At 33.9% G+C, this 17,092-nt stretch overlaps 3 protein-coding genes across 6 annotated transcripts; all 3 read right to left on the minus strand.

The window, feature by feature from the left end:
* Window positions 1–802: 802 nt before the first annotated feature.
* LOC133784553 (cytochrome c oxidase assembly protein COX15-like) lies at window positions 803–1,724 on the minus strand. The gene is made up of 2 exons (XM_062223848.1): window positions 1,237–1,724; window positions 803–1,148 (listed from the first exon to the last, which is right to left on the minus strand). The coding sequence occupies exons 1-2, from the start codon at window positions 1,249–1,251 to the stop codon at window positions 903–905; spliced, it is 261 nt and encodes an 86-aa protein (XP_062079832.1). The 5' UTR covers window positions 1,252–1,724; the 3' UTR covers window positions 803–902.
* Window positions 1,431–5,148, minus strand: LOC133786226 (cytochrome c oxidase assembly protein COX15-like). The gene is made up of 6 exons (XM_062225427.1): window positions 5,068–5,148; window positions 2,600–2,889; window positions 2,192–2,417; window positions 1,855–2,100; window positions 1,620–1,730; window positions 1,431–1,526 (listed from the first exon to the last, which is right to left on the minus strand). The coding sequence occupies exons 1-6, from the start codon at window positions 5,146–5,148 to the stop codon at window positions 1,431–1,433; spliced, it is 1,050 nt and encodes a 349-aa protein (XP_062081411.1).
* Window positions 4,915–8,930, minus strand: LOC133783560 (L-ascorbate oxidase homolog). Of its 4 annotated transcripts, XR_009870913.1 has the most exons (6): window positions 8,648–8,927; window positions 8,457–8,566; window positions 7,125–7,395; window positions 6,038–6,139; window positions 5,813–5,952; window positions 5,386–5,522 (listed from the first exon to the last, which is right to left on the minus strand). XR_009870913.1 is itself a non-coding variant. In XM_062223214.1 (5 exons), exons 1-5 carry the CDS (start codon window positions 8,804–8,806, stop codon window positions 5,352–5,354), a joined length of 813 nt encoding a protein of 270 aa, XP_062079198.1. In that variant the 5' UTR covers window positions 8,807–8,930; the 3' UTR covers window positions 4,915–5,351. The 4 variants fall into 4 exon arrangements, 3 of the variants coding, with proteins under 3 accessions (XP_062079198.1, XP_062079199.1, XP_062079200.1); XM_062223214.1 differs by lacking the exon at window positions 5,813–5,952 and having other exon boundaries at window positions 4,915–5,522; window positions 8,648–8,930; XM_062223216.1 differs by having other exon boundaries at window positions 5,383–5,952; window positions 8,648–8,926.
* Window positions 8,931–17,092: the final 8,162 nt, after the last annotated feature.

A 17,092-nucleotide genomic window follows, 5' to 3' on the forward strand; every position in this document is an offset into this window, starting at 1 on the left:
TACTGACCTTGAATAGCATTATAAACTTGTCACTGATTTTAGAAATATACGGTATTTGATAGGAATTTCTCTTATTAGATGGTACTAAAATTATTATATTTCAATGTGTTACTAAATTAGTATATTAAAAAAAAGATTAATCTGTATATTATAGGAAATTTATTGACCAAAATAGTGCAGAATGTACCATTTGTTACTAATTTTTTTTAAAATATGTATATTTCCTGTTTTTTTTTTATAGTTTGGTTGGTCAGTTATGATTATAGAAACTAAACATGATCACATACATAGTCCTATCAGATGATGAATCGGCACACAATAGTTTAGTATTTAAATGTCAGTAAAAATGAAAGTTTTAGTATTTTAGCAGTAAATTTCTTAATCAAATATTTGTGTAGTGGGTCGTCAACAATTTTCATCTCAACTTTTCTTCAATCTAATTAAATTGAAGAAAATCTTCAAGCAGTCTCTCCAATGATACAAACTATATGTTCTGCTTCTGTATGCACTTCTCATTTTGGTGCACATTTTAAGTACATATATCATTATTGTAAAACTTATTACAATATAACAATTAGATAATTTATTACAACACAAATTTAAACAATATAACATGCATTATTGACTACTGAAGAAAGAGATGGTATTAAAATATATTGTAATACTTTATCTAGTCTCGTGGTATTCTTTATCACCACTCTCTCACAACCTCATTCCAATGTACAAAAATCTTATCTGATCAATCAATGTTCTCTGGTACTTCTTCTTCAATCAAGCTTTTTCTAGTTGATCTCCATGAACGAAAATGGGGTAAGTTTCTTTAACCACAAAGGCCCTTGTAACATGAAGCACCATCCAGGAAGGAAAATTGTCCTTGTATTATTTCATCAATTTATAACGTTTCAAGTTCCACAATGAGGAATTGAATAAATCACATTAGCTAAACAAGAAGAAGAAGAAGAAGAATAAATTTGTGCAGAGATTGTCTTGGCAACTTTAGGCAGAGATTTAAGAAGAAAGGGCGATGGCTTCCTCAGAGTGTGAATGAGAAGGATCATCAGTGACATTAGTGTCAAAGCCCCAGCTTGATGAGCACTGCCCAGGGAAACTGGCACGTATGACAAAAGGGTAGATATCCCCAAGGTAACCTGCAATGATTACAAGGGGAGGAACCAAGTTTCGATCTTTATAGTCAGAAGAACATTCATAGAAATTGAGTTATCGGAACGTATGTACCTGAAGACCAGCCATGCCAACAGTGCTTCCAATCAAATATCGAACTGCAGGATGAAGATCCACCTTCCTCGTTAACCACCATAACGAGGCGATTGAAACTAAAGTGGCTGTTTCCAGGATACGATGGTCAAGCTGTAAATGTGGTTAAAGGAATATTCTATGATCACATTGATGATTATAGGTTCACACGGATTTCAGGAAACTACTGGTCGTGCGGAGTTTGAGCCATTGAGCTCGTAGTTCAATGGATTAAAATATATTTTTCTGAATTTGAGATCTCGTGAATACCTCTATGAATCAAAATTCAATGACAGACTGATCCTAAATCATGCTAAGGAATTCTCTCAATAATACACAGTAAATAAACACCACAGGAAAATTACCTCTACCAACGAAGTATTTTCATAGAAGTTGCGAATAAGTGGCTTCATTTCTAGAACATCCTCAGGTATCCATGTGTCACCCATCTTTGGAAAAGTATTGTAGGCATGTCCCTGGAAATTCACAAAATCATTATCATGATATGCTACTAGCAAAAAAACAAAAAAAATTGCATACTACCTACTAATTAATTTGTAAAAAATTATGAGCAACACCATAACAGTTGAAGTTACATACAGCATCATTTCCTGCAACAAATGCTCCTGAGACAGCAGTAATGCCGACAAGTAAGCTGACAGGAAGAGCGAATCTCTTTACTTTTGCAGCACCCTTAACCCAGGACATTGTTTCTGCAGGTGGTTCGGGCATTACCACCGAGAGACCTGTCCAAAGAAGGCCGCTGTATATAACAAATGCTGAAGTGAGATGAGTTGCAAGCCGATACGGGCTTACTCTAGGCTGTGCATATTCAGATGGTGGTTCCTATTTGAAAAAAGAGAGATCATTTAAAAAGGCGCAAACCACAACATTTTTCGATTCAAATTTGCAAATACACTTAATATAAGGTGCCTACCTCTAAACCACTTTTAACCATCCACCATCCAATCAGACCCTGCCCAGCACCAAGGGCGAAAAGAGTAGAGAGTTTCAGTCCAAGTCGTATGGTAATATATCCCTTACGAAGAAAATATGAAAATGGCAAAGCAAACATGATACCAAGAGCTCTTCCCCACATACGATGAGCATATTCCATCCAGTATATAAATTTGAAATCATCAATGCTCATTCCTCGATTAACCCTGCAAAAACCATCATCCATAAATTAAAAAAAAAATTAATAATATTATAGCAAATGCCATAAAATAATCCTTGTCCAAACTCCAAAAGAGTTCACCTCAAAACCGTTAAAAACTAGAAAGCTAAGCATCACAAACCATTAGCAATGCTACAAATACATGTACTGTTCTTTTCTTTCACTGACCGCTTATATTCAGGGGACAGCTTGTACTTCTCGAATTCCTGTAACCATTCCTCATCAGATAGAGGAGGGAGCCCACCACTGAACTTCCAATCAGTCATCGAAAGACCAGATCTTGTTAGTCGTGTAACACCTCCAAGTACGACCATACTAAACACCCAAGCAGCAGAGCCAAAGAGCCATATCCCAACCATTTTCTGAGCATGAGGTCCTCCATTTACAAGTAGCTTCAGTCCTTCATTACTTTTTGCATTAAGAGATTGCGCGGTGGAAACATTTCTCAAAGATGGACCCTGAATTGCATTATAAACTTGTTACACAAGTATATTACATTTAAATTACATGAACATGATACATGAATTGTGTTCCAATTCCCAAGTGAAACTGAGTTAGAACAAGGACTTTCATTACATTTAATTGTCGTGGAATACAGGGTCGCCATAAGAAACACATAATATCAAAAGCAAAAATATGCAAATATCTTCTTTCATGAAAGTACAAGTGAGACCCTCAAAGGTTCGACTTTTCTTCTTTTGTGGTTACTTCCCGCTATCAAATTAGCAATTTAGAATATAATAGATGCATATGTAGCTAAGTACTTAGATACCCAAAAACATATATATCTAATACTTCCAAGAAATAAATTTTAAAGCAGGGAATGAGCTTGAAATGGCAATTATGAAACCAATGAATTTTTCCAAGTTGAAATTTTTATACTTCAGTCTTGGGTTACTGCTAGCTGATGCTGCAAGAAGTAATGATGCTCAACTAAAAGATAAAAATATCTGCATATAAACTTTAATGTAAGAGCACTGATTTGAAACATAGAACAAAAAATCTAGAATACGATATAGAAATGAAGACAGCAGACATGGAACCAGCCATTTCAGTCCTAAACACAAAAAATATATATTTATATCATAGCTCAAAACATGAAAAAAAAAATTGTTTTCTGATATCCCATGCTATGATAATTAAAATATCTACCACTGCAATGGCACTTTGCAGAACTCCACAATCAAATCTGTGACTACTATGAGAATGCTTTATGGATTACAAAAATATAAAAACGAGAAAGTTATCATTTTGGGTGCCTCAAAATGGTATTTAATGAAGTTGAAGCTAATCAATTCAGTTCAAAGTGTTTGAAGTTGGTTCTAAGTTTCCATATAACAATATTTAGCAAAACACAATCTTTTAGTTCTAAAGACAGAGTTGGAAGAACCTTAGGGGCAGATCGGAAGTCATGCAGAATTCTCCGTACGATTCCGGTAGAGAAAAATCTATACTCGATCTTCTAGTACGTAACACACCATCTCTTTATTCTTAATAGGGTAGACAATCATTTGTTACTCTGTCTTTTTGTATAGTATCGTTTTGATACCTTGTGTTTATAATAATACTTATTTGATATTCTATAATTTGAAATCGTACATATTTGTTACTCTGTATTTTAAAATGGTACATGTTACCATTATTATAAGATATCATTTTTGTAATACTCTTCCCTTATTATATTTTGTTTTTCAAATTTGGATAATTAAGAAACAATAGTATGTATTTGATTGTTCAATAATAATGTGGAATACTTTATTGGCTATAATAATAATAATAATGTAAAAGATTGTTCCCCCATAAGTTGGTATAAAAAGACATTCAAAATCACACAAATAAGGAAAGAATTCAAGATATTTTATACCATAAAAATCTTTAGTTGATTTGTAATTGATTTTGTGAGACCTGAATAATATTGATTGAATAATATAAAAAATGTCTAAAATAATATATTCTTTCTTTTGTTTTATGGGTAAAGTTGGCAAGAGGACACTATTTTAACCAACATAATATATAATACTTAACCATCAACATAATAGTATTAGTTGAAATTTACTTCTTTCTGGCATTACTAAAATATGTTACTACAAAAAACCTCACTTTTGTTGGCGCAAATTTGGCATTACTAAAGTGAAGTTTTGCGCCAGCAAAGATCCGCGACGTACCCCCATCGCTAATTCTACTTTTGTCGACGCAAAATGTAATGCGCCGACAAAATTTTTTGTCACGTTGTGGAAAACACTTTTAGCGGCGCAAAAATATGCCGACAAAAGTTGACTCTTTTAGTGCTGCGTTTTTGCGCCGGGAAAGGTGTATATATGCACTGAGGGTTGAGACTTTTGCCGACGTAATTTTGCGCCGGTAAAAGTATTTTTTAAATAATATTTTTGATTATATTACTAATTTTATTTCCAATATATTAATATTAATTAATGATTTTTGACTTTAATATATTAATAATTATTTAATTAGAAATAAAATTAAAATTTTATAAATAAATAAAAAAAATTACAACTATTAATATTTATTGTCTCCACCAAACATGAAAATATAAAAATAGTTTAGTAAAATAAATGTCTAATAAATTAAACTTTAAAAAATAAAAATAAAAAGTTCTACAAATGAGTACTGCCCACCTCATCATCCCCGCCCCCGTCAACATCATCGTCCTCATCCAAATCCTGGTCTGGTAAGTCAATAGTAAAACCAGGAGTCATTTCACCAACCTGCTTCAACAAAGCACTGAGCAGAAGATCTTGACGCCGTTGATGACTCTCAAGTTTAGTATTATGCTTTTTTAGGTTCTGATTTTCTAGCATAATGTCCTCAGTGTGCTGCAAAATGCTGTCCACTTCAGGTGGCAATTTCTCGAACATTTGAGAAGTTGACGAAGATGCTGCCCTCTTTGCGCCAATTGCCTTCAACCTAGGCAACCCCCCAACCCTTTCTTATAACGCGAGCGGGGTCCAAGGACATCCGTGAAAATATCCATATCAGGCGGGAACTGACCATCGACATTATCGCCGACACAAGAAGCAGCAGATGATACAGGGGTCGTACTCTGCGATGCTCGACGCTCGGTCATCTCAGTCTGCACAATAAAAAGTACGTATCTCGAATTCCAATATAACATTATTCGAAAACCTAACTTATAAATTTTTAATATAACAACATATAAAATATAACTTTATTATCTATCTGCCAACATCCTAACACTAATAACTGCAGACCAGTGATTGAAAAAGAATGTAATTAATTTTGTTCATGTATTATGGAGCAAGTGGGCTAAAGTAAATTTGATCATGAAAATCCATGTCTGAATGAAAGTCATGAAAATCCAGGCTGGTCTGCTGTCACCAGAACTGAATACGATTGGCCTACGTGTACATCCAGGGAGGAGTAGGTGGTCTGAAGTGTATGTGTTCCTTCCACTTCTACCAACTTCATTTTGTGATTTTGAATGCGAAAGTTTAGGGAATTTTGCAGCCCAACATTTGAAATTCTAAGCCTGTAAGTTTTTCCTGTAATGGGAATATTTGTTTATCTAAACCATGTCCAGCAATAAGAGTGCTCTTATTATGTTGCTTGTGAAGCTTAAGAGCTTACCTTGGTCAACAGTAAGAGAATAACTATTAGGTCCACGACCATTGATGAGAATTCCATCAGGAGAAGGAAGCTTCTTACCCCATCAAGATGGGCTTTCAAATCCTACACACAAACACAAAGTATAATCATCACTTACGTTACCATCTAATATAATCAAGTTAAAGAAGATAATTGTGAAATTGAATTGCGTGTCTTGGGTCATCTCCAATCCATAACATCATATATGGTGTTGCACCAACACTAAAACTAAAGAATTTTAGCACCATATTTTTTTTCCATTTCAACCACAACACCAAAAATTACACAAAAAAATATATTCTTTATTATTATATTATTTTTTTAATAAAATAATATATATAAGATATAAATATATTTATTTAAAAAAAAATGATATACACATATTAAAATAAGAAGAAAAAAAAGTTTTTTTGTCGTGTGAACAATGCTCAACATATATGACATGGTAATGTTCACAAACGGCTAAATGAGATATAATATGGAGTTGGGTTAGAGGGAATATAGTATATATATATATATATATATATATGCTGTTTTGGGGTTGGAGTTGCCTTATGTATCACCTCCCTTGCAACTTGAGAGCAGAGCATGGTCAACTCATGAGAGAGACATTCTTTAAACGACTTGGACATGGTTGAAACGACAACTTTTGAAGGAGTTATATTTTGAGCATACCAAACGGTCAATGAATTAAAATTGTGTTCCATCCAATACAATGAATATAATCCTAACACTTAAATAATTTTAGAGATTTATTACCTTCTAGTAAGTATGTATACACTGAAGACAACACAAGTGACCCATTCAAACCATTAAATTAAATGAAGAGTAATGATGTGGCACACAAAATTTTCATGAAAATATTGTACAATATTTATTTATTTAAAATAAGATGCATTATTTAAAAAAGAAGTGTCACACTTCATTGTGTAATGTGTTGGGTATGAAATAAATAAGCATGAGCACCCACTTGGTGGTATTTAATTTCAAACTATCAATGTACCTATAAAAGTAGATCACATGCACATAGAACGACTAATAAATAATTTGTACAAGGAAATGTGCATACCGTGTGGTTGGACTTGTACCAATCCCCAATAAGAACAGTGTAATCACCAGCAGGGTCTGGAAAAGGAACAGGGATTCTTGGTCTGCTAAGGATTCTAATACCTCCAAATCCACCAGCAGCTTTGTGGAATGCAAGAGAAGGAAAATAGTAAAAGCTCCCAATCTGATCCTTCACTTGGAGAATGTATGTGAAATTCTTGCCAGGGGGAATTGGGCATGTGGTTCCCCATACACCATCTTCAAAAGAATTTCTCCTGTTTTGAATTCCATTCCTATAACCACACACAAAACGACATCACTCCTCTACCTGCCAAAATTTAAACCCCATCATCTAAAATAGGACATTATTAATTATGCATTGTTGTTTGAGCTCCCAAACTTTGAGGCAGCTAATAATGAATCAATAAAATTGGACTTAATTGATGGCTACCAAATTTGCATGTGCAAGTGTCTCATCTCATTTTTGGAAGCTACCGCAAGTAGCTACGCATTATTAATTCAGCTGGGAAGTCGGTGGCCAAAGTTATTAATTAAAAATACAAAGGGAAAAACCACTTATTTTTTCTACTTTTGATTCTGTGGTATCAGATTACCAGGAATAGAAGAATTTATAGAAATTCGAAAAAATACAAAAGCCAATGCCTTTTTACTTCTCCTACTCATAATTCTGCCACTGTTCCCTTTTTTGTCCACTTATAAAATAAAAATGTCACCATTAGACTTGCACCAGCTGTCGTTTCTCTATTATTAGAATAATCATGTTTTAACTAATGACAGCTAAATGAAAATGAATCTCAAGTGTCACTGTTCTAATACTTTGTTTAATAATTCATCTACTACTAATAATACCTACATTAAATTAATCCTACTTACACTTAGGTTGGTTTAGTCAATACTAACAGAGTATAGTCTAGATTTGGACTTTTGCCACTGATACTATAAACACCTAAAAAGCATGGTTTTTTGTGGGACCCTAATTGCAAACCAGGCTTTGTTTTTCTATAATTGAATTGATAATGAACCAACAAGATAGGAGTTTTTCTCGGCAGAAAATCTTTCCATTTTGCCATGATTGCGGGGAATTTAATATCATAAAGTGAAAAGGGAGTATCAGGTTACAGAAATCTGAAATTTCCAGATCTAAAAATAAAGTCATGATCAACCAGAATTTTCATAAAGCAAAATCACATGATTCACATGAATTATACCAAACAGTTCTCATAATCACATTGTGAAATAAAGGTATCAGCTTAAATGCTTCTAAATTAAGATTAGCTAAAAGCAAAATTAAGATTAGTACAGAGAGAGAGAGAGAGAGAATGGTTTAGTTTACCAAGAAAGGAGAAAAGGCTCGTCCAAGCTATTGTAAACATTGATAATGAGATTGTCATTAGTGACCGAATGAATATCTGGTCCTGGAAATTGTCCGTTGATAAGGATTCCCTAGAAACAAACAGACCAGAACGGTTTCACCACACAGTCAGATCAGATCAAAAAAAAATATATATGAAGCAAGGTAAGTACCTGTTGGCGAACACCGAGCGGGTAAATGTCACCATAAGTGACATTCCAGTCAAAGAACCTGTAAGGATCTTCAGCCCTAACAATGGCGAAGAGAGAAGCAGCGGCGAAATATAGCAGAGAACAGAGTTTGACTCTCGCTAAGCTTATGATCAGCGCCATGGAAACTGAATCAAATTGTTCAGTTTGCTTTGCTCTTCTAAAATTGGACAATGGTAAGAAATGAGTGAAGAAGAAGAAGAAAGGGAGAGCAGGTATTTATATAAGTGCTGTGCAGGAGAGAAGAGAAGAGAAGAAGACAAAGAAAGAGAGGGAAATAAAATTTTTTGTAAATAAAAACAAAATTAAAGAAAAATAAAAAATAAAAAAGAGAGAAAATTGTGGTGTCGGTGGTCCGGTACTCTACTCATTATTTGTTAACAATATATATATATATTTAATTTCATTTTAAAGAAGAATTTAATTTATTAATTTCTCTATTTTAAAATTAATATATAATTTTAAAAAAGGTGAAAAAATGATTTTTTCTTTTTTTAAAAATTAGTTGTTGGTAGTACATAATATATATATATATATAAATATAACATTTGGTACTTTGGTTTAGAAAAGAAAATTTAATATTTTAGTAGTAAATTTGATAATAAAATATTTGTGTATTTAAATAGATTATGTAAAGGGTTTTTTTTTAAATGATATTATTAGCTTTCCTTGTCTACTTCTTTGCCTCTTTTTCACTAAAAACCATTAAAAAAATTTAAACTTTTCTCAAACCCAAGTATTACCTTCAAAAGTTGTGTTTTACTCTATTTTGATTGGTAGATGTATACTTCATTTTCTTTTGGTTTCATTGTATTAAAAACCAAGACAAAACCCACCTATATAAAGTAGTAATGATACACACACTCTTAAATTACCTATACTTTTTCATATTTTTTCTCATTCACTTTTTCTAATAATTCCTCACATGAATGAAAATACTTTGGAATATATCTTCTAAAAATTGACCTTCCTTAGGGACAATTCAATTCACATGGATTCAGCAACTATATGTCATTGCCAATACTACAAAGAACATGTACTTGTCTATTCACTTATCATTTTGGTGCACATTTTATATATATAATATTTGGATAACTATTTCATACCGCAGTGTATATATATATATGTATATTATTTATTACAAGTTTACAACACAAATTAATTTAATATAGTATAGCATGTAATACTATTGACCTAAATGTGAAGTCATAGTTTAAGAATATATGAGATTTGAAAGTGAATGTATATGATCATGTTACACTCAAATTTTGAGAATAAATAAACTTTTTCGAAATGTAGGTTCGTAAAGAGTATGCTGAGGATTAACAAATATTAACATTATACTTGTACAATTGTCACGAGATTCCCTAGCTACGTTATTAGCGCTCGAGCATGAGTTTCAAGTTTGAAAGCGTCAGTTTCTTCCAAGAGATGAGTTCGAATGACTAAACAAGCAAGGAGGTGGCGATAACTGGAAAAATGGGTGGCCATGGGCGAATGTGTGATGAAGGTGATGACCAAATGGATGGTCACGTGTATGTATTCAAATGGTTACTAATGGTTACTATTAGTAACCATGGGACCAAAAATGGTAGTTGGTCCCAAAACTTTAGAATTTTGTCACAAGGCTCGGGATTAGTACCACAAAGTCTAAGACCTGATTTTTGAGGGTCGGGGTTAGAAAATTTATCTAAGCAATATGTTTAATAACTTATGAGCAAGGCTCGAAAATTATAACTTAAGCTTCAAGAAAATTCTAGGCTTGGGAATTAGTTCAAAAGTCTGGATTTGGTGGCTTAGAACCTACGAAATATTTTCGAGGATTTAGAAAATATTTTAGGATGTACAATATTACCCCTTTTAAGTCTTAAGAACAAGAAGTGGGCTCGGGGCTCGTGATTTGGACTCGGGTATCGAAAAATGGGATTTTAAGAAATAAGTGGAGTTTTGACTTGAAATTTCGGGCGTAGTCTAGTATAAAATTATTATTGGAAATAATAATGTTCTCAGTTGAGTTTGAAATTTTGAGAAGGGTATTATGGTTATTTTACCCCAAGGGCTCGAGTTTGGGCCAAGGTCCGAAATTCCAGTTTTTTATTTTAAATTCTCTTAAATATATTTAAAATGTTAGTAAACCATAAACTAAGGAATATTGTCCCAATATGATTATAGGGTCTAAACGCGATCAGAATTACTCACAAGGACATAATTCACGAAAGCTAAGCATGGATGTGTACAATTTAATGACACATCTTATACAAAGAATATTATGTTCTTGCAAAATGAAAAATAAAGTGTAAATATGTGCTAACAATAAAAAATGCATGGTATTTAAGATGAAAGAAGATATTTGAAAAAGAAAAATTCATAAACTTTGTTGCACAAATGGGAAATCAACATACAAAATAAACACTATCTAGTTACATATTGTTTCATCATCACCTTAATAATCTTAAAAAGATTAGAAACTCATAACTATAATAGAAAATACAAACAAAAAATTTACGAACATGACATAGGAAAATTTGGAGGAAAACCCCCCAAATTGTTCCTCCAAAAATACATAGAAAATAAACAACAAAGAAGAAGAAGAAGAAAAGGGAGAGGTCTTGAAAGTGTAGAATGTGTAGTGTAATCCCTCCCAAAATTATGCACTAAACTCCCTTATTTATAGCCAAAAAAAGTATATTAAAATAATCAATTTAAATTAATTAAATTGATTAAATTAATAATAATATGGCAAATATTGGTAAATTATAAGGTGTAATGATGATTTTGGGCTAAAATGTGTAGAAAAGTTTGGGTAAAAAAATTGGTATTTTTGAAGGGGACAAAGGGACAAATGTGCTTTTGTTGGGCTAAAACAAAACACAAAAGAGGCTTGGTGGGTTACGGCAGGCGGCTGGGTGAAGGAGATGGCTGACATGATGGTGAGGTGCTGGCATGCAGGCTTCGGCCAGAGGCAGGCTCACGAATTGGTGGAATGATTGGGCTGGAGGAGGAGAAGCTGCTTGCTGGGGCTTTGCTGGGCTGGTGAGGAGCCCATGGTGGCTGGAAAGGAGATGCATGCAGAAGTGTTGATGGCTGGCCCAGGTGCTGGGCCAGGCTGGTGGTCTTCAAAAATGCCAGCTTTTCATTTCTTTTTTCTCAAAAATGCCACTCTTTATCCTCATTTTTATTGCTTTTCAAGAGCAAATAAATTACAACAAATTCCCTATAAAATAAACATAAATTAAATTAAAACTAAATATTTTCAATAATAAAATATACAACAAAAGTTCAGTGAAAATATTAATTAAAACTTAATTTACTTAAACATTTAAGCTCAAAATTTCATCTTTTTACTCTTAACTTAACAATATTAATTTTAAATAATTAAACTATAACATTTTACAATAATATAACTATAAAAATACATAAAAATCTATAAAATTAAAATAAACCTAATAAATTCAAAATTACTTAAAAACTTAATAGATCAATTAAAAACTCAAGAATTAAGCAACAATTAGCACATAAAAAGTGATAAAATAACTTTATTTTGTAGAGTTATCAGTTATTAATATGATAATTATTATAACCTAAGGGTTTAGATAGAGCCATTAAGAATATGACATTTGTCATGAGCATGGTTATTTTCCTAAGGTTTAGATAGAGCCAATAGGATTATGACACTTGTCATATGCATAATTATTAAGGAATTATTATTTTAATGATAAAATAAGGGAAATATAAGACTTAGTCTTCACCAGAATCTGTTAGGAGCATGACATTTGTCACAATTTTTTTTATTTGTGGATTATGTTGTTATTTAGATAATTAAATAGATTTTCCGTAACTTTAGGGTACTGTAACTTCTGACCTATTTTTGACCTAGTTATATTATGAATTTAGAAAAATAGTATTTCTAGAAAGTTGTAGATAATTGAATTAGCTTTCTAACGGTATAAATATGGTCTAAATCGGAGTCATACAGCTCTAGTTATGTTGATTTTACTTCAGGTGAGTTTAGAGTTACGAGTTTTAGGAATTTAAAAGTTAGGATTGTATTTGTTTTTATTATTTTTGTTTTTAATTTTAAAAATCAAGCTTTGACTCCTTAAACCTCTCTCTGAACAATTTGACCAAGTTCTAAGCCTTTGACTGAAGAATATTCAAATATTTTCAATTAAAATCATTATTTGTATTCAAAACCAAAAAGAAGATTTTTATTCCTAGAACTATATAAATAGGACTTAGCATCCAACCCTTTCACTTACTCTTCAGTTGTGATCAGACTCCAAGGTATTAGTGGGACATAAGAGTGATACTAATTAGTGGTGAAAAATACACATTTATTGATTTTAATGGTCAAAATAAATTAAGTTTTAATTAATATTTTCATAGAATTAATATGATTTATTTTACAAATGAAAATATGTGATTATGATTTAATTTATTTTATTTTGTAGGAATTAAAGTTGTATTTTGGCACTTTGAAAAGAAGAGAAAAGAAAACAATTTAAACTGAAAAAGAAAGATGAATAAAATGACATTTTTAAGAATTGTTGCTCAGGCCCGAAGGCCCAAACTGTAACGCCCTGGCTACCCCAGAACAGTTACGGTGAACGGTGGACCAGAAATTTGACTCGCTACCTAAGTCTTTTGGTCAAAAACGTGCTCTAAGTGTAATTAACAGGTTAAGGCATAAAACCAATAAAAAGGAAATGGAGATTTTATTACAAACTGCTCTGCAGAGCTAAACAAAACATTTACAAGTGGTTCTCAGTACAAAATTGTCATTACTGTTTCAAATTTACAATCCCGCCGACCTAAGCGGTAAAAATAGGGTAAACCCCCTAGTTCCTCTGAGAACTCCTTGGCCGTGGTGGTCAAGCGGCCGCATATGTACACAACACCACATCAGCTCTCCACTCAAGGCTAGGTGAGCTTTTCTTTCCCTTTACCTGCACCACATAGCACCCATGAACCATAGCCCAGCAAGAAAACATAATACTTTTCATAAACATTATCAAATGATTATCATTATAATCACACTGAATCATAAAGCTTTCAAACAAGCAAATGAACGACACATGATTTTAGCGGGAGAGTGGCTGTTAGGTAAGCCACTAGCCTCCAAGTTCTGTTTTCTAGCGGGAGAGTGGCTGCTAGGTAAGCCACTAGCCTCCAAGCTCTGTTTTCTAGCGGGAGAGTGGCTGTTAGGTAAACCACTAGCCTCCAAGCTCTTTTTCATTCATCGACCCTCAAGGTCGGTCAGGCATTAATGCTCCTTGAGTCATTCAATGCTAGTATTTGATTAGATCTAATCTCTGTTGGCTTGCGTGATTCACGCTAAGGCCATTCTGACAAATAAATCAACGCTACCTGACCTGTGTCCAGTATCACTGCCGAACCTGACAAATAAGTCACAGCTTCACAGCTGATACTAACACTTTTGTCGATTCTGTATTCAATCCATGTCCATATTTATACAATCAACATGCCTCACAAATATCCATGCATGTCACACTTTGGGTGCAATTTTCTTACCTTTGTTTCGAGCTAGAATGAACAAAAGAACGACCTTTGAGAACGGTTTAGCTTTTAGTCCTTTAGCGGTTACCTAATCACAACACATATGGGTTACCATCAATAATCATGATAATCAAGGGTTCTCAAACCATTATCTATCCTCCAAGAGATCAATCCAAACTAATCCAAGTAGTAAGGACACTCCCAAGGCCTAAAACTAGGTTCCCTGGGTCAAAACGAGCAAACAGGGCGAAAACAGGGCAAGGGCTGCGGCCTGGGCCGCGGCGCCCAGCAAGGCCAATTTCTTGACACCTGCTTCTTCGAACTAGGGCCGCGGCGCTCAAGAACAGGGCTGCGGCCCCCAACCCTGGGCCATTCCTAACCGCGTTTCTAACACTTCAAAGCCTCCAAAAACATACCTAAACATTCCCCAATCATCAAAACAAAGTTCCCAAGCTTCCCCATGCATCAAAACCCTCAAAACCCAAGGCTCGAACAAACCGAAAACTCAACAATTCACAAAATCAATTCAAAGCTTAGAAACTCGGAAAAACTCAAAACTTAAACTTCGATTACCTTCTATTGGGTTGTTTTCTGTCGAATCCTTCGGTTAAGAAGCTTCTAATCTTTCCTAGGATCGCTATGCCTCGATCCTCACTCGATTCCGACTCCTAGAACTCAAGATTTCGTCAAATGTGCTCCGGGTGGCGAAAATGAACTAATGAAAGGGAATGAGAGGTTTTCTATCGTATGTTCTATCTGATAAGCTACTTCAACCTTAAGTAACCTCAAATAAAACCTAATGCTCGGGGTCCCGAAAACACCCCCGGGGACATTATAGTCAAAACCTCCAGAATTCCACCATGATCTCAAATATTCCCAATTTATCACCAAATGAACATTTCTATTACCCCAAAATTGACCCCGTTATGGTAAAACCACTAATCCACTAAAAATAACCGTCTCATGTCGCTTAGCTCGAATATATCTCCATAATAATAGAATCTCATTCACAAATCATATCATGCACCCAAATACACAAATTACCCTCAACGGGCCAAATTATCATCACACCCTTGTAACTGTAAATATGGACTCGTATGCATGCATTTCACATCATATCATAATATAATCAATATATACATGCATTTAATCAATTAATAACATAATTAAGCAAGTATGGCCCTCCCGACTTACTATTCATGTCGTTAGACACATCGGAGAATTCGGGGCATTACACAAACCGAAGGCCCAGCCTCATCTTTTCTCCTTGCCCAGCCGCCAGGTGTCACTACCACAGCTCGCCATGCGTCCCAGCACCACTTCTGCCATGCACCTCTTAACGTACCAGCAGGCTCCAACGTCCCTCCTTCGGCCTAGCAGCTTCACTCCACGTGTCCCAGCAACAAGCAGCCAAGTGATGGACCCAAAACGGATATGTTTAAAAATTTATAAATCGCAAGCGCACGAATCGTTCATATAGAATACTGATCGTGTATGCAAGGATGTCGAACCCAAAGGAGTTGTCTAAAATTGAAAAGAGAAAACTATTTTAAATCAAAAGTAATAAATTCTAACCTAGCTCCAAAGATTGGTGAGTTTTAATATTATGAACATAAAATAAAAGATTGAAAAAAATAAAGCTATTGAAGAGAATAAAAATAAAGCAATAATGAGTTGAAAATAAGTGTTAAAAGAAAAGATTATTAAGATACTAGAATCCACAAAATGTAAGTTTAATAATATTTATTAGTATATTGATTCCCAAGTTTTAGTGATAGTTAAAATAATTTAAACTATCATTTTCTAAATAGATTTATAATTTTAAGCACAAATTACTTCTAAAAAGATAGGATTTTTCTTCACTTTTCAAAATTATAATTTCAAAGCATTTAGTGTAAATCAATCTAATAAAATAAAAAATAAATCAACGAACATTATTTATAAGGCAAAACATAATATTTTTGTTCTAAGCATGGATGTGTACAATTTAATGACACATCTTACACAAAGAATATTATGTTTATGCACTAATGAAGAACAAAGTGTAAATATGTTCTAACAATCTACAATACAAGATATTTAAGATGAAAGAAATATATGAAGAAGAAAAATCCATAAACTTGTTGCATTACAAGGGAAATCAACATACAACATAAATATTACCTAGTTACAAGTTGCTTCATCATGATCTTAATAATCTTATGAAAAAGATTAGAAGCACATAACTAGAGTAGAAATTACAAAATAAATGACATACATACTTGCAAAATGCTCTTGAAAAACCCAAAATGGAAGAGAGGATGGTAGAGAGAAAATGGGAGAAAGGAAGATGGTAACCAAAAATTAAGCACCCCCAAATGGTCTTGAAATACCATATTTATAGCCAAAATGAGATTATTAAAATAATCAATTTAAAATTAATTAAATAAAATAAATATGGTATGTAGGGGTAATTGTAGGAGTGATGATGATTTTGGGTAAAAATTATGGGTAAAAAGTTGACATTTTGAACATAGGGGACAAATGGTACACTTAGGCAATTTTAGGCTCAAAATGGGAAAATGCAGCTATTTGGCTGCTGGTGGCAGGCGGCTGGCATGCGTTGGGCTTGTGGGCTGGGCCGAGTGGAGGAAATGGCAGCAGCTGGTGGCTGGTGGATGTCTCCGTGGGCCTGGCGCTGCTGGAAGAGAGATGGGCTTTGGATGTTAGGCTGGCCCGTTTTGCTGAGCCTGCTGAACGTGAGCTAGGCAATATTGAAGGACGTTTGGCCAAGGGGCTGGTTATATGATGGAAGTGATGCTGAATGGTGGAGGAGTTTGGGACAGGTGGCGGCTGGAGAATTGAGCATGGCTGTGAGGGAGAGGCTGCGGCAAGTGATGGCAAGAGGAGCTT

Source organism: Humulus lupulus, chromosome 6 (assembly GCF_963169125.1).
Source record: "Humulus lupulus chromosome 6, drHumLupu1.1, whole genome shotgun sequence".
NCBI classification, from domain to species: Eukaryota; Viridiplantae; Streptophyta; class Magnoliopsida; order Rosales; family Cannabaceae; genus Humulus; species Humulus lupulus.